At 44.3% G+C, this 24,032-nt stretch overlaps 1 protein-coding gene across 4 annotated transcripts in view; it reads left to right on the top strand.

The window, feature by feature from the left end:
• Positions 1 to 24,032, top strand: part of LSAMP (limbic system associated membrane protein) — a 1,016,243-nt gene that overhangs the window by 683,822 nt on the left and 308,389 nt on the right. The window contains exons 1-2 of one of the 4 annotated variants that reach the window (XM_077781239.1): positions 15,399 to 15,483; positions 16,143 to 16,221. In XM_077781239.1, coding sequence (XP_077637365.1) covers positions 15,414 to 15,483; positions 16,143 to 16,221 — 149 coding nt within the window. In that variant the 5' untranslated portion in view covers positions 15,399 to 15,413. Of the gene's footprint in view, positions 1 to 15,398; positions 15,484 to 15,571; positions 16,222 to 24,032 lie in introns of those variants that run through there. The other 3 variants (XM_021549182.3, XM_021549181.3, XM_021549183.3) reach the window with 3 other exon arrangements.

Below are 24,032 nucleotides of genomic sequence, written 5' to 3'. Positions count from 1 at the left end.
ATGTATTCTTTGTTTTAGTGTTAATAATTTTTTTTAAAAAAAAGTCATTTATGTAAAAGCCTTTGATGCAGCAAGCCATAATATTGTGTTGGGGTTTATTAATATGAAGCAGAAAGATTTGGCCTGTTACTGCAGTTACTACTCAGTTGTTGCCTGAGGATTATGAGGCTTTTAAACAGATAATATGCAGTTATTTTTCCTGTTCTGGAGAGAGCCTGGTGGTTCTCCATGTGAGTCAGCTATAAAGCAGAGGAAGCACACAGTGAATGTGCTACCAGGGCCTAAGAGTCTCTCTTAGACTCTGTGATAGCTTTTGATGCCTCTGTGCTTCACCAACTAGGTCTCTGGCCTGGTGACATCTGGGAGACTGTCCCACCTGAGCAAGTAAAACAGCAGAAGAAAAAAATAGCTTCTTCTTTGAGGACCTGAGTGAAGAAATAGCACAAAGGAAGTGATGAATGTATGGAGATTAGCCCCTTCTCTGAAGGGGCAGTTGGTATTGTTAACATACTAGTGTACCTCAGAGGCCAGGAATTTTATTTTGGAATTCATGTTGAAAACCTAAATAGAAGTAATGTAAAAGTAGCTTGTAGGTTTGGGGAAATTCTTACAGAATGCTATCATTTAGGAAAGAAAAATCAGGATGGATTCACACAGTGACAGGTAGCATTATCTTTCCTACACTATGGTCAGAAGTCATGAACCAAAGCAAGACAATTTCAGGATGAGCCTCAGTTTGTCTGTGGGAGTTGACAAGCAGCAGTTGACAATCTGCCACCCTGCTGGCCAGTCTGCACCTCCCTGTGCCTGGGACCAGGTCTGTGCTATCAACCTTTGTTACTCTGGCCACAGGCACGAGCAAAGGCAATGCTGAATGTGACACTACAGGAGCCCAAGTGCAGATGCAGCTCCCTGGCCTTGTAATCCTTTTGCCAAGAGTGTTTGCTGGAGGAATGAAGAGATAGGAAGCACGTTACCCCAGCATCAGCAGAATGTCAATTTAGGATGGCTTTGCCAACATAGCTGAACCTTTAGGTCGTTCTCACGGGAGCTGTAAGGGGAAGCTGTCTTTGGGGGTGTGTATTGCCAGCATAATGAAAACAAGGTAGTATGATTTTAACAGATGTTAAGCATAATGGCAAGAAGGAGCTTGAGGTTTAACTAACTGAAGCATGCTGCCTTCTTTGTGCTAAGCTGTTAATACACATTAGCTAGTAAAATTCTTTGCACTTCTTAAATCCCAGTAAGAACAGAGCAAGTAAGAATATATATTTTTTTAAAGAAATCTATACCAAGTTAAAATCCTAATTGCATGCACTGATTGGAACTTTCCAGGGTTTTTTTAACGAATATAAATCTTACTGTGGACTTTTTGTATTTTCTTTTGAGGGTGAGGGAATAAGAAGAAACATTTCTACATTGGTTTTTCTTCTTTACTTCCTATTGCTTATATTCCAAATGTTGTTAAGAAATAATGAGAAAGCATTAATCATCTCTCTGGCTGGTCTAAGACAAAAAGGGAATCTACAAATCATACTGAATGCTTTGTGGGTTTTTTTTGAAACACTTCCTAGTCTTAAACTCTATTTCCCTTTGCCTTAATTTTCCAAAGTTTTGTATTCTGACTTAATATTAATTGGCAGTACTGCTGTATTTGCCAGATGAGTCATCAAAACAGGTTTGTGTCTTCCAGAGGGATGTTAGAATTTGGCAATCTCTTCAACTCTAGTGAAATAATCAAGTGTTGTGGTTCAACCCCAGGCAGCAACCAAGCACCACCTGCTACTAGCCCTCCTCCCCCTCACCCCGGTGGAGGCGGGGGAAGAATCAGGGAAAAAAAGTAAAACTCATGGGTTGAGAGAAGAACAGTACAACAACTGCAACAAAGTAAAATATAATAAAAATAGTAATAAGAGAGAGAGATAAAAATGTAATTAAAAATAAGAGAGAGCTAAAACCCAAGAAAAACAAGTGACCCACATCTCACTTGCTCACCACTCACTAACTGATGCCAAACCCATCCCCAAACTGCAATCAGCCCCTCCTCTGAGAGAACTCCCTGAGTCATGTGTAAACTGAGCATGATATTCTATGATACAAAATATCCCTTTGGCCACTTGGAGCCACCTGTTCTGGCCATGCTTTGCACAGTTTTTTGGCAGAGCATGGAAAATGGAGAGGTCTTTGACTTATGGGAAGCACTGATTATCAACAACCAAAATATCAGTGTGTTAGCAACTTTGTTCTCATACTGAACTCAAAACACAGGACTGTTCCCCCTACTGAGAAAAAAAATATTCCTTCAAAAACCAGGATACTGAGGACAACTATAACTTTAAGATTACGGGGAAAAGTTGTCTTGAACTTCTGGATTCAGGGAATCAGGCAAAGTTGAGCAGCTTGTTCATCCTTTTAGGATTTGCCACGGGAGCTTCATTAGCTCGATAATCATATTCTAACCACAAAATGTTTCTCTATGTCTCAGCCTTATCCATCTTTCTTGCAGCTATCCAAACATTTGTCAGCTTTATTGAAAGATACTACAGGAACTAGAAACTGTGGACACCACCTTCATGTTGCAAAAGTGAACTCTTGCCTGCAGAGCTAAGGGCATCTGTCCGATACTGATGACATCTTGAATCTTTCCTTAGGGAGTTGAATGCATCTAGTAAACTAGAAGTACACTGCATGCTCCCCAGTCATCAAGACATTGACTCTAGCCTGGCCAATGTGTTCAAACGCTGTGTTTTCAGATTGGCTCCTGAAAGTGAGGACATCTTTAGAAAGCTGAAGAACCATAATGGAAATTATAACTCAATTTCCAGGTGAAATAGGGGATTTTTTCCCTTTCTCTCTGATCTGATTTGGTTTATTTTCCTTTTGTAAGCACTGATTCCTGACAAAATACCACAGAGCTTAAGACTTAATATTTGTCCTATTCAGTCATCTCAATAAGTTGGAATATCACATATGCCAGTCTCACCTTGCTCATACTCATGCACAGAGAGAACATGATGGTGACACAGGCCTCTTTCCACAAAGAACTGCACCCTGGCCCTCCTTCACCAGTTTCTTTCCTCATACTCACAGTGCCTGGAACATCCCCTGCAGCTCTGTTGTGTTGTGTAGGCGAAGTGGGAAGGGTTCACCCTGTGTGAAACCTAAATCCTTTGTGAAATTCTCTGTGGCAGCTAGCTTAGAGTCCAAAGATTTAAGCAATGACACATTGCCATTTTCCTGTGTATGAGCAGAACTTCTGCTTCCTTGGGCTTTCTCATTGCAGAGCTTTGAGGGACTGCAGGCACTTTATAAACGATGTTGATGTCTTGCAGTTTCATTTGGATATTTTTGAGTATTCATGGCCTTTTCTCTGTTACAGTCAACTGTGCTTGATTTGCACAGTGGCATAGAAAGAGCTGTCCAGTATAGAGCCCTTACCAGGCACCAACTCATAGAATGGCTTGGGTTTGAAGAAAACTTAAAGGTCATCTACTTCCAACCCCACTTTCATGGCCAAGGACACCTTCTACTAGAACAGGTTACTCAAAGCCTCACCCAAATTAGTCTTGAATGCTTCCAGGGATGGGGCATCTTCAGCTTTTCTAGGCTACCTGTCCAGTGCCTTTCCACCCTCATAGTAAAGAATTTCTTCAAAATATCCAATCTAACTCTACTCTCTTTCAGTTTAAAGCCATTCCCCATGACCAATCACTATGTGCCCTCACTAAAAGTCCTTCTTCAGTTTTCTTGCAGTCCAGCTCAGAAGACTGTAAAAGGAGAAAGAGCCATCCATGTCAGAATCTGTGGTATTGATGATTCCAAGATTGTAAAAAGTCTCTGTCTTTCTGCCCTGTTGCCAAAGAAGAAGCCATAACTGGTCTGTGCTGTTTTCAAGGTTGTTTATTCTTGCTCATCTCTAACATGTTCTGCTGCCCTGCCACAGGTCTGTCCTGCAGGGCAGCGTGTGGGGCTCTGCCCTCAGTGGGATGTTACAAACATTATATACCAGAAACTACCAGTGCTGTATTTACAATAATGTGCCAATATCTGTCACCTACCATGAACAGTGTGTCCCCAGCCTGAACCAATAGAAAAATGCCAACACTACAGTGAAACATGGAGGGCATGAAGAAGGAGAAAAAGGACAAGACACACCCAATTTCCTCCATCTTGTCCCCTTTGAACCCCTAATCTAGAATCCTAAAATTTTACTTTTGCATCCGTGCCACACTGAATTATTACTTATATCAAACACTCCGAGCTGGTAATTCATCCTGTAAGATTGAAAACTCTTTTCCATGGACAGAGATCAGAGACAGTGTCTCTGGGGGCTCTGTACAGGGAGGTTCCTGACCCCCTGCCAGGATCCCAGGCCTTCCAGGGCAGCCAGAGGGAAGCCCTGGATTCCTACACATCCAGAGGTTTTCTGTTACCTCTGTAAACATCTGCATGATGGCTGTCAGCATTCTTTTACAGACTTTATGTTTACCAAAATACTTACATTTCACTTCAGCTTCACTTGTGGTTCCCTTGTCTTGTGTGATCGTAGTGCAGATGCATTCGTGTGATGGTTCACAGTGAGCAGTCAAGAAGCTCATATCAGCAGCAGGATTCAATGGGCAAATATTTTTGCACAGGTGTCCCTGCTGCTTTTTGAACCTTGACTGTCGCTTACAGATATCTTAGTCTTTAAGCTGTGCAATAGAGGCTGGAAATTTCAGCTGGTGTGAACAATGCATCCTCAGTGCCATCAGAGGTATATTGTGAACGAGGCATTGGCTTTTCAGGAAGAGCTCATCAAACACTTACCAGCAGTGGACAGATTTGCTTCAGAAGGTTTCAAACAGCAGAATGTGATCTGTATGCAACACATTGCTTGTGGCTAGGAGTTTGATCAGTGTGGCCTCCAGTGCCTGAGTTTTATTGTCGATTGAACAATGGCAATAAGACTGGCAATTTGTAATTACATCATATTCAGCTAATGCAGATATTTCCCAAGGGAATATTGTGCATCCATGTTTGTCTGAGGTCAGAGGAAGAAACTTTTCAAAAAACTTACTTTAGTATGTGTTTTGTTGTATCCTTTAGTAGAGGAAAGGAAAGGTCTAGAATTAATCCATAATTCTTGAGAGCCAAATTTGTCTGAACTCCTGTAGCCCTTTCTCAATAGCTAAAAATTCCCTTTCTGCTCACTGAGTGCATAACAGATTTTCCTGTAGGGGCTTCATGTGCCTCTTGGCACTGGAGGATGGGCTCATTTTGGGATAGGACAGAGAAAGGACATATCAGCTCTTTCTACGGCATTCTGTCTTCTTGGGTGGTTGCTTGGTGTGTACAAGCACAATCAGTATTTTGTTTAACAAATTCCAATGACAGCAGAGACCTAAAACAAATCTCCTTCTGTGGTATGGTGTCTCTTTACACTGGGGTCTCTTATTGCTGACCATGCAAATGCTTTTTGGTGTTGGAAAGCTTTCACAGGGGAGTGGAGGTGTCCCATTGAACATCGTGCTTGTGATAGAGGGAAATGGAGTTAAGGTATCTGCTTGGCTCTTTCTGTCATGTGATGCAGATACATGTGGGCAAAGAGAGGCTGTAAGAACATGGGCTTCCTGGTGGCATTGGTTCTTGCATTCTCCTCTGCAGAAAATGTTTCTTGAATAGGGACCTCAGTCTGAACACTGCTTTCACTTCATATTGTGTTCTAATAATATCACATAAGAGACATGAAATGGCATTGATCACAGGGAGTAAATGCCACCAAATATTTTTCTTTCTGCAGCCTTTTCCTTGCTGTATTAAAAATTCATGGCCAATAGCAGCTTCTTCTTTTCAGGACTTAGCTACATCAGCAGATGGTGAGAGTGGGCAGGAATACCAGGGCATGTTGATGGACAGAACAGGGGTGTCCTGAATGAGCTGGGTGCAGGAGAAATTTGCACTTAATTTGCTTATTCTGTGTTTGTCTGAAGCCATCCAGATTCACTGTCTGTTCCTCCCTTTGATGAGCAATGAGCTTACTGGAAAATTGTTGTAGTTAAGTTAAATTGACATGAATCTGAAGGTGTGCCTTAATTTCTGTGTTTGCTTTGTTCTTGCAATCATTCTCCAGCCAAGAGCAGTTTATGGGGACTGACAGCAAGAGGCAGACTTCAAGAAATGAAATCATAGCCCCACAGAAATCAGTGGCAAAGGTTCACTTGATTATATCCCCCTGATTCATTCAAGGGGCTACTACCTGTCAAGGTAGCCTTTGACATCTCAGATACTGACAGACAAATTAGGTGCCTTCTTCCACAGAATCCTCATCACATCAGTAGGTAACCCCTTGCATTTGGCAGTAAGGTTTTATCACCCCATACCCGTAGAAAGTTTTTCTGCCAGCTCCTTTGGGCTGTACTATCACCAGATGAAAAGTAGCTCTGGTAAACCACTTTTACCATTCTTTCTCAAAGCTGTATGTGAAAGTGGTTGTCTTACCAAAAGCTCAGAAGCAGATATTTAATTGATTTGGAGCCCTCCATTTCACAAATTTCAGGCCTCCCCTTGATTCCCACTGATACCTAACAAACACAGGATGATTCCTTGCAGACTGAAAGAACAAGGTGAAAAGGTGTTATGGACAATAACTTTGGGTAAAAAAAAATAGATTTTCCTGAGGACACTTGAGGTAGCCTCAACCCACACATGCGATAGGTGTGGTATTTGAAGTTCATCTACCAGTCCATTCCTCTATCAGAGGGCAAGTAATGAAGCATGTAAGTGCCCTATTCAGAGCTCCATCTCTTCATCAAAGGTTTTCTTTGGGCCTTTTCTTATTATCTTGCTCCAGTCTGATCCAACTTCAGTGATTTTTTTTTATTTTTTTTTTTTTCCACATCACTTGCCTTTGTTCAGCCAGCTGCTAGAGTGCTCTGACCAGCCTGCTCTTTGTCCTTCCCTGATCTCTACCTGCTGGAAGAAGCTAGCAAGCTCATTACATTATTTTTTAAAAGTACTGGTGTGTTGTATAAATTAAGAAAGTAATAAAGTGTCACTGAAGGTCAGGACTATGCACAACGCCCAGGGATTTCACAGGAAGCAATTCTTCCATTCCTGTGTGGGTTGTGGGCTCTTTGTTCCACAAAACCCTGGATCTAACAGTTTGCTGGAGCTGAGTAAATTGTGTGTGTGTGTGTGTGTGTGTGTGTGTGTGTGTGTGTGTGTGTGTGTGAATGTGAGCATTTGCTGGCACTTTAGGACCTGAACCAGGTCAAGTCCCCACACAGATTTTATGCCCCTTCAAGAGAACACCTGCTTATTCTCACTCTTGACTGGCAGACTTTTATAAATGACCTCTCCGAACCTCTGTTTTAGGGAGCTGTTCAGGATGTGTGCATCCCTCATCCAGCCCAGCCCAGCCTTAGTAGAGTTGGAAGCTGTGGTTCAGGGAAGAATCTCTGTCCTTTGAACAGTATTGCTTCATCTGAGTGGTTTGCAAGTTTGCCCACACTTGGGCTTGTTTTGCCTTATCCACACCAATTTAAACATGAGTTGGGATGAAATGGAGTCAGGGTGGTTCTGAGATGAGGAGGTGCTGCTCCTGCAAGTAGCGAAGCCCACAGGCAATATAGCTGCATGGCCACTGCATCTGAGCACAGAAATGAAGGTTCCTCTGTCCTGTGTGACAGAAGGAGCTGCTAAAATCACCTCCAGCAAAATGCCTTCTCTCTCTGGAAAGTTACCTAATTTCTGCACCTCTTGGTGGGCAGGTCCTCTGCTGTTCCAACCCTGCTCCTGCTTCCCCCTTTCCCATGCTTAGACTTGGACCTAAAACAGCCACTCCTAGCCCCACTACTTTGCTACCTGGCCCATATTAAGGACAGTGATATTAATCCTGCATCTGCCAGCTCTCTTAGAGGCTGCTGAAACCACCCTGTTTTCCTTTCTGTCAGAGGTGTTTGGCATTTGTGGCAAAGTATTGAACTAGGTACAAAAATGATACAATGTAAGTCTCAAACAGGTACAACATAATATTTCAAGGAGATAGTATTTAACAATAGGCAACCATTTAAGCAGACAAAAGCAGGATTCAATTCAGTAGCTGGATGATAAAGGAAATAACGTTTGTGTTTAAAACAAAAAGAAAAATTCTTAACCTGGTGTGGTAATTAATCATTGAACTCAAGAAGGGGGTGAGTTTCTGTGCTTGAGGCAGGCAGCGGGATAGGATGATCTGAGAAGTCCCTTCCAGCTTTAAAATGTACAAACATTACATGGCCTGGGACATGGGAGCAACATAGGAAAGGGAGGGAAGCTTGAAAATGTCAAGGGGAGAAGTTTAAAAAAGGGTAGTGGTAAGATGAGAAGAAAAGCTGAAACATAGGCACGCACTAATTCTAAATGCTGATGCAGAGACATCCCTGACCTGTAGCCCATAAAGATGGTATTAATTGATCCCCTGTCTGTGGGACAATTCTTCTGGCTTTTCCTCATGAAGATCTGGGCATAAAGATGTGTTTCCTCATTTTCAGACCTGATCGCAGTGAAATGAATGAAAGTATTTTCAGAAGCTTGAATTCAAGCAGGTCATAATTTCAAAGGAAACTTTCTCCAAATTTGTGCATACAAATTTCTCTTGCATGTGAGGTTTTCTTGACACTGCCTTGTGTCATGATAGCACACAAAACTTGAGAATTTTTCTTTTCTTGCTGCAAGCCTCATAAGGTTTCATAAAAATTATGCTGGAGCTGTTGTAATGGACAAGAAAATGCATGGCACAACAGCCTGCTGCACTCTACTCTTCACAATAAAACTAATTCTCTGGTAATGATGGATGTATAGAATGTATCATTTCAGCAAGACTTTGGAGCTCTCCTCAGAGTCATTGCTGTCAGACTGATTATGCTCATCCATTAGCATTGTGTTGAGAACTCCATGCCAGAGCCAGGTCATGGAATATGCATCAGAGCTCCTCAGGATGGGTTTGTCCATCTCTTAGCTGTACGGAATTCCTGTTTGCAGCCATCTCTGTCCCTTGCAGCTGCCAGGCAATTCTTTTGGGGCCTGTTAATGAGTAGGTTGGAAATAGGTCATGCCTGGCATGTTCTGTAGCATGACTCTTGCAGGGGCTTTGTGTAGAGTAGTGTCAGATCATGTCAGATCACCCTGCAGCCTACAGGGTTTCACTCTTTGTGTGTAGGATTGGAAGCTTGTGTGGGGATCTCTGCAATGGAGCTGTAAACTTTGACGTGCCCTAAGAGACAGGACAATTTAATATGGCTAAATTAGGCATCTGCTGTGAGTGCCCTCAAGACAAGATTACTTCTCTGAGGGCAGAGAGAGTCTAGGGAAATTAACTTTTTATGCCTCTGTGACTGCTTCATTAAGTAATTTTCCCAAATTCACTGAGGAATTTGGACTGTCCTCCTAGAACTTCCCAACCTTTGGGTCATCTCTCTGCTTCTATGTTGGGAGGGACTGTTAACCACTGTAGTCACTTGTGAAGTCAATCCTAGTTACTTTTGCTGAGAGCAGTAAATATTCACTGGCACTGGGAGGAAAGTTTTTGGGAGGTACTAGGAGTAAGAAGATAGAGCTACTGCCTTCCTATGGGGAAGTGACTTATTTAAGGACCTGTAGAGTTGAACTCTGGCTCTGCCTGACTCATCAAGTGTTACGTGACATTGGTGAAGCAACCATTCACTGCCACATATAAAGAGATTTTGAAACTGTCCTCAGTGGGAGATATGGACTTCTTGTCTAGATTTGCATGCCTAAATCCTTACAGTCACACTTAAAAAACACAGGCTGACATACTACCTTATTCCCACAAGGAATGTCAGAACTGGGATCGGCTATTCCCCTGCTGCTGAAGCCACCAGCCAGCTGTTCTTGTGGGACAGGTCCCACAGTTTCCCACTGGGATTGCTGTCTGGGCTGGGGGATGGCAGGCAACTTGGCTACCTGCCACACAGCAGCACTGGCTGAGCAGCCTGGCCCACAGGGGTTTCAAAATGATTTGACACCCTCTGTCAAGAAGCTGCAGAGTCCAGCTGAGAGGTGTTGGTAAGGAAGTCAGTAATGGTATGTGATCTTTCAGAGGAAAGGCAGTCTGATGCTCTTGACACTACTGATTACTTTTATTCTTGTATTGTTGTATTTATATAGGACTGGAAGGGTAACTTGTTTTAAGCAAAAAAAGAAGCACTATCTTTGTCTTGACCCTCTCAAGCAGGAAGGATCCTTCTACAAATGAGTCTGTAGTTCTACAAGCACTTGCTGTGATGGCAACCAGTAATTAAGGCTACAAACTATCTGCAGTACTAATTCTTTAATTCTGCTTGATCATAGCGATGAAAAAAAGGCATCTTCAGGCTACTGTTTTCTTCCTGTCCAGCCTTCAGATTTGGTCTTTAAGTAAAGGTGAAACTTTCTGAAAAGTCTGAGCATAACATCTCTTCATCCAGTCAAACAATTTTTTTTTTTTTTTTTTTGTTTTAAAGGTGATAACACAGTTCTCTATGCATGCAGCACAGAAGAAGATGAACTTCACAACTTGTTTTTAGCTGGTGTAGATCAGCATAGCTCTTCTGACAGTGGTGGTGATATGTCAGCTTACAGCAATTGAGAACCTGGCCCTTGGCCTCTAAATTGTCCACACCAAGGAGATCAATTGTGAAACCAGATCAATTGCATAGTAGCAAGGTTACAAACTGGTGAAAATCAGCTCTTGCTCTTGTACAGGAGAGTTCTGTTACAGCTCAGTGACCGCACTAAGAGAGAGGTGTTGTGCTTGCATGTTATCATCTGCAGTTATGGCCTAGCTGAGTGCTCTCGATGCAGTAAATTCTTCTACCTAATGAGGTCCTTCAGAGGAAGCTTGGCCTTATGCACTACATGTATGGTTGATAGCCATGTCTCTAAACTGGCTCTTTTTTTCAGTTTCAAAAGCCAGTTTAATTTTTAGACTTGCAAAGTATTCATAGAAACCATATATATGTATTTTTCTCAAACTGCTGAATTTTTCCCTATAATAAGTGCTTTGTAAGTTTGATTTCCCATCTCCTTTCTAGCCCTGCTTTTCCTCCTTTTCTCCTACTCTTATGGCTCCCTGTATCTCAGGGACCAAAGGAGAATGGAATGTAACCACTTAATTGCAGTGGAGTGCCACCCTTGCACATCAGAGCAGAAATGTGTGCATGTAGGGCCTGCAGATGTGGGAATGAAGAGAGGACAGAGAGATCACAGCTGTCCTTCCACGGTCCCTTAATCTTCCTCACCATGTTGTGAAACCCCTTTGGCTCTTCCTCGTTCCTCTCCATAACTCCTCTGCCAATGAGACAAAATTGCATTTTCTCTTCATGGCTGAGAAGCTTTGAGCAGGCTCTGCTGCATTGTGTGGCAGTGTATCTTGACTAAATGCGTTATAGCTCACAAAACATCATATGTTTTTGCTCACTGTTGCAGATATCCCAAATAAAGTCCCTATGTGCCTGGACTCTGCTGGCAGAGCCGTTGCTCTTATTGCTCCCATTGGCAGCAATGGCAGAGCCATTGCTCCCTTAAAACTCTTGTGTTAGTCATGATATGGTCTGGAGATTTGTGTGAGCAGGTTGCTTTTTTGGTATTTTTCAGAAATGCCTTTTCCCTGATTCCAGCAATATTTGGGATCAAGTCACTAGTTTTGGTGTGGCTGGTAATGAATGAAAAGCCAAGTAAGAACAGTTCCATTTTGTGTGGCTGTTTGTGGTGTGAGCTGACGAGCCTCACTTTAGTCCCAGAGAGCAGCCATCTACATCATACAGGTGGTTATTGCAGTTGGCATTGACTGAAGCGCATGGATTGCTTTTTACTTATAGCCACCTCAAATGCAAAAAACAACCCCACTCCTGTTTGTGGACAGAGTCCATGCTTTCAGTGTCCCTTGGCTCTCCATGAAAAGCAGATGGCACTTCAGGCTTTCACAATGTCAGTCCCTGAGTATCTGAAAAACTGAGCTGCCCCACAGGGAGGCTGAGGTGGCCTGAACAGCTGTCCTAGGGCTGCCCAGCATGGCATATCTCAGCATATCTCCTGCCCATCCAAGGACCAGCATGGAGGCTCTCTCCTTTAGCTGGTCTAAGTGTCCACAGTGTGATGTCTTCAGCCCATTCCCCTCAAAGACAGGAAAGTAGGGATAGCCAAGCTGCCTCAGCTCATCCTGTTGTTTTCCTTCTGGCTTGGTACACAAACAAATCCCGCATCCATAGCATGGAAATACAAATATGCTCCTTCACCTGCCATCCAAACATTTCTACCATGTCTCTGGCTGTGCCTTACAGTCTCTTCTCAGCAAGTGTGTTGCTCTGGGCCCTGTTCCCTTTAAACAGGGTTTAAGTGTTTTGTACTGGAGGGGAATGATATGATACCTGTAGGGCTGGGATCGTGTTGCTCCATCTATTCCTGAACTGCATAGTGACAAAATCTGGTCACTTGTGCTCATCCTGCCAGTCCTGCACCTGTCAGGAGTACTGATAAATGGCATGAAAAGGCTGTGGTATGGATTTGTGGTGTCCATGCTCTGACTGTTTACTTGAATTTTTCCTCAAGTTTTCAGAAGGTAGCAAAGTTAGGAGCCAGACCTGCTGTTTCATTATCTGCTTCCAGCAGGGGGAGATGGGTCCAGAGAGTTATTTCTTCTGGGAACACATACAAAAATAACATTATTTATTTTACTCATGAGGCGCTCTCCTAGGATTTGTATGATTCCTGCTTGTTTGGCCTTTTACACCTATGAAACCCCTTCCTTTTGATTGTATCCACTTCAAAAAGCAAATAAGACCCATCCTCTTTAACTTTTGTTTTTGTTTTATTTTTCACAAGATTCACAAAACCCTCAAGGGAATTTCTTCCTCATCTCTCTGATGATGATGATTATTATTATTAAATAGTTATGCTACGGTACTTCTAATGAGGGTTGTATAAATGCGTAAGAAGATTAAATCATCCCCTGTACTGCTGGATCAGCAGAGAGGAGCCTCTGAGCCCTCTGTGATGCACCTTTCTTGGTAGAGAGGTATGGCCACATACAGTCCCACCTTGAATCAGGATCCTACGTGAGCCTGGAGACAGGATTCCTTCCTTTTCCCTCCCTGAAACCCCCTCTGTCGTTCTCTGTATAAAACATATTGGTGCTGCTTTCTATGAACTATATTTAACTAAGCATTAAATTTAGATTTAACTGGATAGTTATTGCCTCCTAAGTAAATACTCTGAGATAAGGAAATATTTAGTGAGCTCTAGCAGTTGGGTGGCAGATGCTTCTTGTATTGCATAATAGTTAATCTTCGACAAATATGTTTTCCTTACTCCACGGGCATTTAATTAACATACAATATCTCTTATTAAATGTAGATGAAACATATTTGGGAGACCCTTCTAAAAAGGGTCCATGCAACACTGGCTTGAGAGGGGTGCACTTCATAACTTCATATGGGACCAGGTCTTTTAGCTGTACTCAAAGTCTGTCACGGGGAGTGCAGAGGTTTCCTTGCTGATGCCCCTCTTCTGGCATGCCAGCAGCCTGATGCATCTCTGTGCCTTGCACTCTCCATCCTAGAGTGATGGTTACTAGTCAGCAATCAGGTGTCAGCAGCATGCTCTTCTCCAGAGCATTACCCTTGTGAGGTGGTATTTCTCTCTGCAGTAGCTTGGCTACATCTAGTATTTGGATTAACCCCTTTAGGTCCTCATTCCTCTCCCCATCTGGTGCTATCCATGCCAAGTCTACTGCAGAGGAAACGTCTGACTTGCCTCACTCCTTGGCTTGAATACAAAGCAGTCGTCTCTTCTTGCTACTGCATGCGTGGCACTGGAGCAGCAGTGTCATGACCTTAGTCCCTAATTTGTGGGCCTTTAACACTTGCAGGGATTGTTTAAGTACTCAGACAGCACGGCCTTTCCATATCAAGGCTTCAGGGGCCAGTTTCTAGGAGTTCAGAAAGCAACTGGATGTATTCCTGGAAGAAGAAAATCATTCAAGTACTATTAACTACAAAGGCAGTGCCACTGGCTGGGGACATGCCTTAGCCATAAATCACTAGAAATAGATAAGTGCCCTGGGGCAGTACCAATGCATGCTTGCCCTGTGCTTGAGAGCTTCACCAGCCATTGGCTTCAGGCTGCTTGGAGACAGGAGAAAGTGTTAGAGGGTCCTTTGATCTGGTCCCACATGGCCATTTCTGTGACATTCCTTATGTCTCTTCAGTTTGAGCACACAAGGCTGCGGGAGCAGAGGTGAAGCAGGCTACATACAAGACCTAGTTTCTCCCTTCCTGATCATGTACCAGCACTGTAACCACACAGGACAGCAACTCTTAGCCAAGTAACCCCATGGCTTTTCTTGCACCTGATTCTCTGGAGCGCTCTTAAACCGCCCCTTCCCTCTTTGCTTCTCCGTCCCAGCCCCGCAGTGCTTTGGTCGCAGAAGGGTTACATTAGCGAAGCATCCCCAGGAGCAATTCTGATCCCTCCCGCAGGCAGAGATCGGGCTGGTGGAATGGCAGGCAGGCATCAGCAATAAAACACAGGGCTTATTCCTTTCCATTAATTTAATCTCCCTTCTCTCTGCGGCGGCCGTGGGCTGCGGGCTGCGGGAGCGCTGCTGGCGGCGGGCGCGGGGCTCAGCTGCGGGCTCTGGCAGCACAGGCCGAGCATTCACACCGCGGGCAGCTCAATGCCGGCATTGTCTCCGCTCCGTCGCTCCGGGGCTGGGAAAGGGGGTGGGGGGCGGGAAGGGCTGAGTGGAGAGAGGTGGGAGGGAGGGATGTACAACTGGTATCTGCCGAGAGGAAATTCTGAGCGGGGAAGAAGCAAGGTCTAAGGCTGCCGAGGCAGTTGCCAAGGATGCTGCTCTGTAAATCAGCTGGCGTGTGGCTTCAGGCCGCTAAGCCAAGTTGTTTGCACTTTTGGCCGCAGACCCACTTTCCTCAGTATTTCATTTTGAGAATATTGGCCGTACCTTCCTTCGTCCTCTGTGCCCTACTCCCTGTGCCTCCCTCCCGCTCGGCATCTCCCGGCTGCTCCTGCCTTCTCTCTGCTTCCCGCTCCAGTTCCCCGCTCCCCTTCTCCTTCTTTCTCCAGCCCCCCCTTCCATCCCCTTCCCTCTCTTCCTCTCCCTCCTCCCCTCTCCTTCGGGACTCACCCCTCTGTCTTGCAGCCCTCATGCTTTTCCAAGCCCCCTCTCCCCGCTGCGGTGCCCCCTCCCCGCCCCGGCCGCTGTTCCGTGTTCCCCCGGGCAGCCCCGTTCCCCGGCGCGGAGCCCCGGGCGGCCGCGCCCGCGGGAGAGGGATGGGAGCGCGGCCCGCGGGAAAGGGATGGGAGCGCGGCCCGCGGGAGAGGGATGGGAGCGCGGCCCGCGGGAAAGGGATGGGAGCGCGGCCCGCGGGAGAGGGATGGGAGCGCGGCCCGCGGCTCCCTCCGCGCCCGCCGCCGCCGCTGTGGTGCCGAGCTGCCGTCTCACGAGTAAGGCTCCCTCCTCCCTCTCTCCCTCTCTCCTCCTCCTCCTCCTCCTCCTCCTCCCTCCCTCGCTCCGCCTGGGAAAGTGGGTTAGGAGGGAGCGCGGGGCTGGAGGCTGCACAGCCACAGGACTATCCCCTCCCGCATCCCGGTGGCACAGGATTCCTCTTGTTCCTTTTCCTTTTTTTTTTTTTTTTCCCCACCTCTCTTCATCACTCTAAACGGGTCGATTTAACTGTTATTATTCCGTAGTTATTTTGCTACCTGACTTTTTCGTATTTCTTCTTTTTTTCCTCCCCCCTTTTTTATTTGAAGGCTTGCTAAGACTTTTTTTTTTTTTTTTTTTTTTTGAGAGCCTTAAAAAAAAAAAAAAAAAGGCAAGGAAGGGAAAGAAGCCAGCAAGAGACTGAAAAGAGCAAGAGAAAGTGGCAGCTGAGAAGGACTGTGAAATCACCTCCCCTTTCTTGGACTGTCGATCAGAACGAGAGTTGTACATTATTATTATTGTTTTTCTTTCTGCGTCTGTCTGTCCACATACACAGGCAGAGAAAGAGACAAGTACTGACAGTGAAACTCGACGAGACCAGCCATGGTAGCAAGGGCTCAGCCTGATCGGAAACAATTACCGCTGGTCCTACTGAGATTGCTTTGCCTTCTCCCTACAGGGCTGCCAGTCCGCAGCGTGGATTTTACCCGAGGTACCGATAACATCACCGTGAGGCAAGGGGACACAGCCATCCTCAGGTAGGGCATTTTGCCAACTTTTCCTCTTCTGTGTGTGCATCTATATTGCCATGTATGCAACGTGTACGTGTGACGTGATATAGATTTGTGTGTATGTCTCTGTGAGATTGTTAGTTTATCTCTCAAACTACAGTAGCAGCAGCTGCTACAAACAGGCTCTCCCTATGTGTTTGTGCTTTAATATGAAAAAGATAGCAAAAATTTTGAACACTTCTTGCCACACTATCCTGTGTGTAGTGCTCTGGATCGAAAGAATTTCAGTGGGGAAAGATCTGCCAGCTCTTTCCACCAGCCCCGCAGTATTCAATAGAGGAATCGAAAAGGGATCCAGCTGTGCTTGCCAGATGTTCCATTGATCTTCCCATGCTTCTTTTTGAACATATGCAAAAACTTTATCCCTGGTGCTGCCAGAACTCTCAGGCAAGTTCTTTTGGGAAACTCTTGTCATTTAATTTTATTTATTTATTTTTCTGCCCTGTGGGGAGGGAAGATGGATACAATTGTTGAAAAGGCTGGTGAAAAGATGGTGTAGCAGCTCTGACTGCTACAATTTACAAAGATTGCATCTTAGTGTGCTGGGGTTTTTTACAGGGTTAAATACATGGGTGTATGCTGTGCCTGTGTGTCTGGTTGTGATGAGGATTTCTTTGCACATGAAACCTTGCTTACTGGCAGTATGAAGTGTTATATTTCTGATTTCATTGTGCAGGTTTTCCAAAGGTACTTCTGACATTACTTGGGCTTTCAGTAAGGAGCGTCCCAAATAGCTGAACTGCAGTAGTCTTTTTCCTGTAGGTTCCTTTTTCCGAATTCTGCCTTGCTCAACTTACCTGCAGTAACTCTGCTAGTGAAGGAAAATTCTATGTGTATGAGTGTGCACACTGTGTATTATGGCTGTAAAACTACTGGGTGTAATTTAAAATAAGTCTGTGATCTGTGTGAGGAGCTGATAGTGCACAAACCCTGAAGCATCAAGGGAGCAATCCCCTAGTAAAGCTAACAGCAGCAGCAAAGTTTTCTTTCTCTTTCCATGAAATAAATCCTACTGGATGTCACCAAACACTCTGCTACACAATCCCCTGTGTCCTGCATCCCTCCCATTTAATGATAGAGGGAAGAAGTATGCTGGAAGAGGGATGTGTGTGCGTACGCATATCGCTTTGGTTGCCTCCCATGTCCTCAGTTGTTTTGATCCTGGAATATCCATTCAGCAGCTTCCATTCCCCAGCTCTCCAGACTTGTTAACTTGAATGTAAGATTTATCCACACAGAGTAATAGGATTTACAGAGTAATTCATCTGCCTTGCATATGCAGTGGAAGCGGTTTAGATTCGGCATGGTAAACACCTAACAAGGGGTGTTGCCTCTGACTCCAGCTTCTCTACTCTCTCTTCCACTCACTACCAATTCATATATCCCATTAACCCTTTTCTAGCAGGACTCCTAGCTGACTTATCCCATTTTTAAAGCCAAATCGCTTCCATCAATCATTTATTTTGGAGGGGCTGCTCAGACAGATGTTTGCCAGCATGTTTGCTACATGCAGCAGCAGACAAGTCATTAAGCTCTCTTGCCCAGACAGGGGTCACTAGATTTCTATTTCCCACTTAACCTTGGAGCTTTTCAGTTTATCTAGCTGCTGTGTGCTAAAGCTGCATTTGCAGCCGAGAGGGCTGAGCGGATGGTGGAGATGGTGCCTACAAGTGCTGCGTGTAAAGCGTTCCTTCATCAGCCAGCTCCACGGGGCTGCATGGGAGAGTGGTTTCAGTGATTGCGTGTGGCTTGCCCGTCTTATGTCAGGCACTAAAATAAAACACCTGAGTGAAGTGATCCAGCTGTGTCAGCCAGATGTGTGCCAAGTGACACAGTCTGCAGGAGCAGCACACCACCCAGCCATGTAAATGCTTGCCCCGGGCAATACTGTGTTTCTGGCAGGCTGCATTTCTGTCAGAAGTGACTGTGACCGGTGCACAGGCTGTACCTTTTTCCTTCAGCTGTCTTCCTAAGCTCTTTAAGCAGATCTGGCCAGCTATATGCTTTTCACATTTCCTAGGAAGGGCAGCTGTCTCCTCTCCCTTTCTTTGAGACCAGACCCAGGTTTCTGGGATATTTCAGTTCCTTCTTCAGACAAGAAGCAGAAACCAGGCTGTACTGGAAAACAGACTGCCACATGAAGCTAGAAAGTCTGAGATTTTCCTGTGTCCCATGGACTTTAGGTCCTGCAGGATAACATTTAATGTCCTCAGTTTTAAAGCAAAGGTTTGTTTGCTAGCTTACCCCTCACTTTTTTCTCAATCCTCCAAAACATAACTCACTTTAAGGCATCCTTGTTTTGAAAAACTCCCAGTGCCTCACTCTCTCGGTCTATAGATCCACTATGGCAACAGAAGAAAAAGAGCTAGATGGGAAATAAAAAACCTCCATTAGATGATCCATACTAACCGTGTTCAAAGCAGAACTTTATGTCCACAGAGAAATAGGTGAGAGTTTTCTATGCATGGATCATATCACCTATCTTTGCTAAACATCTGCTTCAGAGGGATTGTGCAGCATCAGTTTACCAGTGCCCAGTAGCTCCTGTAGCTTGAAGGGAAATGAAAATGTAGGAGGGAGAAAAAATGATGCGCAGTTGGAGAGAAATAAAAGCAATATACATAGTGATAAGATAACTAAAAACATTTTGTTCCTGTAAATTGTGATGCAAATCATTCAGCAAATCACCAGGGACAGGATATTCTAAATGAGTCTTCCTCTTGGTGTCTTATACATTTGTATATAGGGTTACACTTGTAGGTGGAAAAATGGGTGGGTGGACTGATCTACAAAGTGGAGAAAAAATAGTTTATTATAAGCCCTAATGTTCCTAAAGGAAGCCAGTCCTCTGAAGCTTCATCTGCAGCTTATTACTCAGAATAGAATTATTCTGAAAAGTTTGGAGATGACTTTTTAAAGCTATAGCATTTAAAATATTCCCCTGGTCTGGGACTATTAAAAAATGTCCCTAACTCTAAACTGGCTCAACTCCCAAATGACCTGGCAGCAGATTTGATTCATGTGTCGGCCTTGCTGAAGGTTGATGACTCTTAGTGAGTATTTGGCATGGGCAAGTTAGGGAATTGCAGAGAGACTAAAAATAGCTCATTATAGGCTATCCGCAGGGAAAGGGTAATTGTCTGTTCCTTAGAACAAGGCAGAAAAGAGAGGAGGGGTCTGAGAGCTGCAACAGGTGAGAAGGGCTGAGTAGAGTTGCTGGTGTTTGTCCAGCTGCGACCAAGAAAAGAGAGTAGGGTGTTTTAAAGATGACACTGTAGTATTGGTAGACCTTTAAAGACTTACTAAGGTTTCATTTAACTCTGTCTTCAGCAAGTGAAGAAGGACATAATTTTATTTTTAGTATTGAGAGGGAACTTTGGCTACAGTTCCTGCCAATGTCTTGCTTTCAAGATTACAATCATGAGGTTGTCAGGTTTTGTATGCAACTTCCCTGCTTGGTGTTAGGAAAAGAAGAAAATAATATCCAAACAAGAAATGCACAACATATCCCTTAAAATAATTAAAATAGGAAAAGGAAAACAGGCCCCAACCCCAAATCTTCTTGCTGTTTGCCAGCCTTCAGCACCCCTTCCCCTTTCATTTGCTCTGCACATTTTGGGTGAGCAAAGGCAGGTACACTCTGTGCTCTGTAACACACGTTCAGCCTAGGGAGGGGATGAGGAATATGAGGATGCTGGCTAAGCTGAGACATGTGCAGTAATGAAGGGCAGCTGCTGTAAACTGGGAAGGAAGGGAACTGTGTTTCTGTGTTGTGTTTGGCCCTCTGGATGTTTTAAAAGCAAACTGGCAGTGGGGAGTCCATGTTATGGGATCAGGTACCTGTACAGCTGTCTCAGAACGACCACAGCAGCTCACCTCAAAGTGCCTTCCTAGAGCTCATCTGAGGGTGTCAGCAGGACTTGGAGGTTGCCCAGGGATTTTGGAAGTTCTGGCACAAGTGCAGATTTATTCTTTAAAACTCCTGAAATGGAGCTCATCACCAGCTGGAACCAAAATGGGTCACATCTCCATTCCAATCTGTTCTGTTATACCAGTACAAATCCACTAAAGCCCAAGGGCAAAACCAGAAATATTCCATTTGTCTTTGGGGCAGATTCCCAGGGACTGCTAATAAAGAGGTACAAGTGACTCATACAGGGCATAAGCTTCTGAGCACTGCTCAGATGATGTTTAGCCTTTGGAGAATTGGGATCTCATCAAAACCAGAATTTGGCTCATTGCTCTTGAGTTTTTCCAAGCATCAACTTTTCATCAAGAATTAAAACAATCTGATGCTGATGTACAGATGAAAACCAACATTTGACTGAGTGTGCATTTTTCATTTTTACCAGGTATTTTAAAATGATGTAAAGTTTCAGGCTGATAGCACATTTAGCAACATCCATCCTAACGGGTACTTAGTTTCTACAAGTTGTGTGTTTCAAAGGATGGGCTAGAATCAAATTACCAGCAGTAATGACAGTGCTGTTGGAGTAATCCTGCAGTATAAGCAATTTATGCAAACTCTGTTCTTGGCCTCCCAGTATTTTGCTGATATGTTACATGTGGAACTGTGCTAGAGGACAAAAGCACCTCAGGCAAAATAGCAACACAACATCACAACAAATTTTATGCCCTATACCGTCAGTTTAAAAGAAAAGTAAGAGCTGTTCAGATTACACTTCCAATTAGCATATGATTTATAACAGGGAGTACTGAGCTGAGCCCTTTGCAAGAAATAAGAATAGGCATGTTCAAACATATAATGCCACATAATAATACAGTCTTGGCAGTAAAATCATAACCTTGATTATTAGTGGTATTGTGGTGGCACTTAGAGGCCACCACTAGGTTGAGGCACCCTTTGTATTAAGTGCCACATGAGCAGAGAGTGAGAGATCCCCTCTTCTGCAGGGCAGGCAGGCTATTAGCTGGGATGGACCCAGGCTTGGGGTGGGCAGGAGGTGAGGGGACTCGCCCAGGGTTTCTCACAGGGCTCAGGCACACCCGCCTCGTGACCTATCCATTAGCTTGGGCTGCCTTTTGGCTCAGCCACACAAAAATCCAGAAGATGTGACAAATGAGGATTCTCTAGTACATCCTCATCCACACTGGTGTTGACTAAAAGTCCCAAGTGCTTTCTTCTCTCTCTGTTCTGTACAAAGCCTTTATTATCAATTCTAGTGTCTGTGTGTTGAGACAGGGTAAGTCGGGATCTGTGCAAACTCTGCTGATTCTTTCCTCCAAATGAAAAATAAAAATGTATAGATGTAGTAACAGATGATGTTGCAAAACTTCCAGCTCTGGCAGCAGATGGTGCCATTATATGAAAGCACACATGCATCCATAGATATGTGAGTCTGTGTGTACACATACAATAAAGGAAGTTGTAGTATATATATGGTCAAAAGCTGGCAATCATCATCTTTTCCTATACACATCAATTGTTCTTACATGGTATTCCCAGAGGCAAGGGGGTCCTTTGTGAGAAAGTCCTTTCTGTGGGGTGGGACTAACCCATCACAAGGAAAAGTGGATTGGAAATTAGAAAAGGAAAGGCTTTTTTTTGGTGAAATGATGCATGTTTAATAACACTGTACATATATTTTACATTCAGAAGGATGGAGAGACAGCATTGAACTGTTTGGCTTTAACCTCCTCCCCTGAGTCTGCACACACACTTCAGTTTGCAACTAAGTACTATATGTTTTCCTACTTAGTTGGCATTATAATTTATATAGTACTACACGTTACCTGAAGTGTCTCGGAGCTGGCACCTCTTCCACTCCCCTCCCCAGCAGGTCATGAGGAAAGACCTATTCTTAAAATAGCTCATAGTTACTGGAATTTGCCATCTCGTAACTATAAGTTTTCAGAATATATGTTACACATACCTGCCCTTTATATCCAGACCCACAGGCATCTGATTCTGACAGATCTGGGGGGCCACAGCTTGCTGCTGATGCAGTGGCAGGGCTTCAGCAGGCTCACAGTGTGGCTGAATATAGCCATTTTCATTGAAGTTACCTAGTTTTGTTGTCCATCAAAATTCACTCTGGTTTGTGTGAACTTGTGCTCTGCTGGAGAAAGTGCAATGGAGGGCACAAAGGTGAAGTCAGGAATTTACTGAGTTTTCTTTTACTGTTCTCTCGCTGAAGAAAAAACGAATGTGATTTTCAGCTGAATCTGACACCAAAGCATTTGCTTCAGGCTTTGAGCACATCTAATGTGCCTGGTTTTATGGTAAGTAATGGGAACTAATAATGATGAGTTTCACCTCTGCCTAGAAAACAGCTATTTCAAAATAATCTGAACCGCCAGTCTCCTCTGTGCTCATATTATTTCTGCAGATTTTTATCAGGAGCAACTTGGTTGTGTAGGAGAGGTCTCCTGTGGTCCTAGAGTTTCCCCACTGTGCTCAGTCCGTGCAAAGAGAGGAGAAATAGCACTGCTGCAGTTCTATTGATTTCACTGGGGCTGGGCTTCCTCAGTCCCAAATGACTTGATGGAAATGAGCCCACTCACACTGGGCTGGCATTCAGCAGATGCTTGCAATTGAACATCTGTATGAAATTTGGGTGGTGTGTGAAAGGGTGTGCTTCCCTATGTTTGCTTCTATTTAAAAATGGAACGTGTTTTCTCTTGTGTAGTTTGACAAATTTTCATATATTTTGTAAAGTTGCCACACTTGCAACTGAGAGGCAGCACTGACAGTTAGTTCAGATAAGGGTCTGCTTACTTGGAGGTCTCTGTGGCTTTTTCCAACTCCTGGACCTCAGAAATCCTCACTAATGCTGGAAATGTCCTTTTGTTTCAGTGTGTTTCAGTTGCAACAGCTGTTAAGAAAAAAAAGCAGCTGGTATATAGTAACAGAATGTAGCATCTTCCTCTTCTGAGGCTCAGTGATTAACACCACTGTAGATCTGGTCAATACTGACCCTTTCCAGTGGTAACCTGAATCACACCCAGCAATTTGCATTTCAGTGGCAGAGGGAAGCAGTGAAAACTTTGAAAGAGCAAGGAGGCTTCTCTCCTGCACACAGACTCCCTCTGTCCTGTAAGAACTCAGACATATCTTAATGGTTTCTCATCACAGGCGCTCTCCTTAGATAGGCTCCTAGAAGGGCACGAGATTTATGAAGGAAAGGAAGGCGAAGAGGGCTCCAGCTCCACCTCCCACCCGTACCAACTTCTGTATTGTGCACTTAAAAAACAAAAGAGGAGTGGTCCCACCACTGTGCAGCTGCCACTCATGGTGCCACTGTATCTTCTCCTCTCAGGGTCAGCAGGATGACCATGTTGGAGATGCACCACTGTCATTGTCCTAACATGGTATGACTTAGTGTATCAGTGAGAGCAGTGCCCTACCAGGGATGATGGTGGTGATGCTTTTCTGGTGTAGGAAACCATGGATACTTTAACCAGGAGCACAACAGTGCTTGTATGGCAGCTACATCAGTGCTCTACTTCCACCCTCCATCCCAAGCTGGTTGTCCACCCTCAGACGAGACCGTGATTCGGAGCTGACATCCAATCACCTTTTATGCCTTCCTCTGCAAACAAAACCCATGTTGAAATCCACTGGCAGGCAGCATCCATGACTTTGAATAGTAAATACAAATCTCTCCTTTTGCCTCTGTCTCTCTCTCTCTCTCTCTCCCTCTCTCTCTGTTATTAAGCTGACAGGCACTTAGCCAATTATCCAGTCGTCATCTCAGCTGTATTTATGAAGGAGGAAGAGACAACGCACACAGCTCTTGTCTTCAGGGCTTCAGCTG

The sequence above is a fragment of the Lonchura striata genome, chromosome 2, assembly GCF_046129695.1.
Source record: "Lonchura striata isolate bLonStr1 chromosome 2, bLonStr1.mat, whole genome shotgun sequence".
Lineage (NCBI taxonomy): Eukaryota > Metazoa > Chordata > Aves > Passeriformes > Estrildidae > Lonchura > Lonchura striata.
Note: the sequence above shows the minus strand (reverse complement) of the source record. Positions and strands in the feature narration are given on the sequence as shown.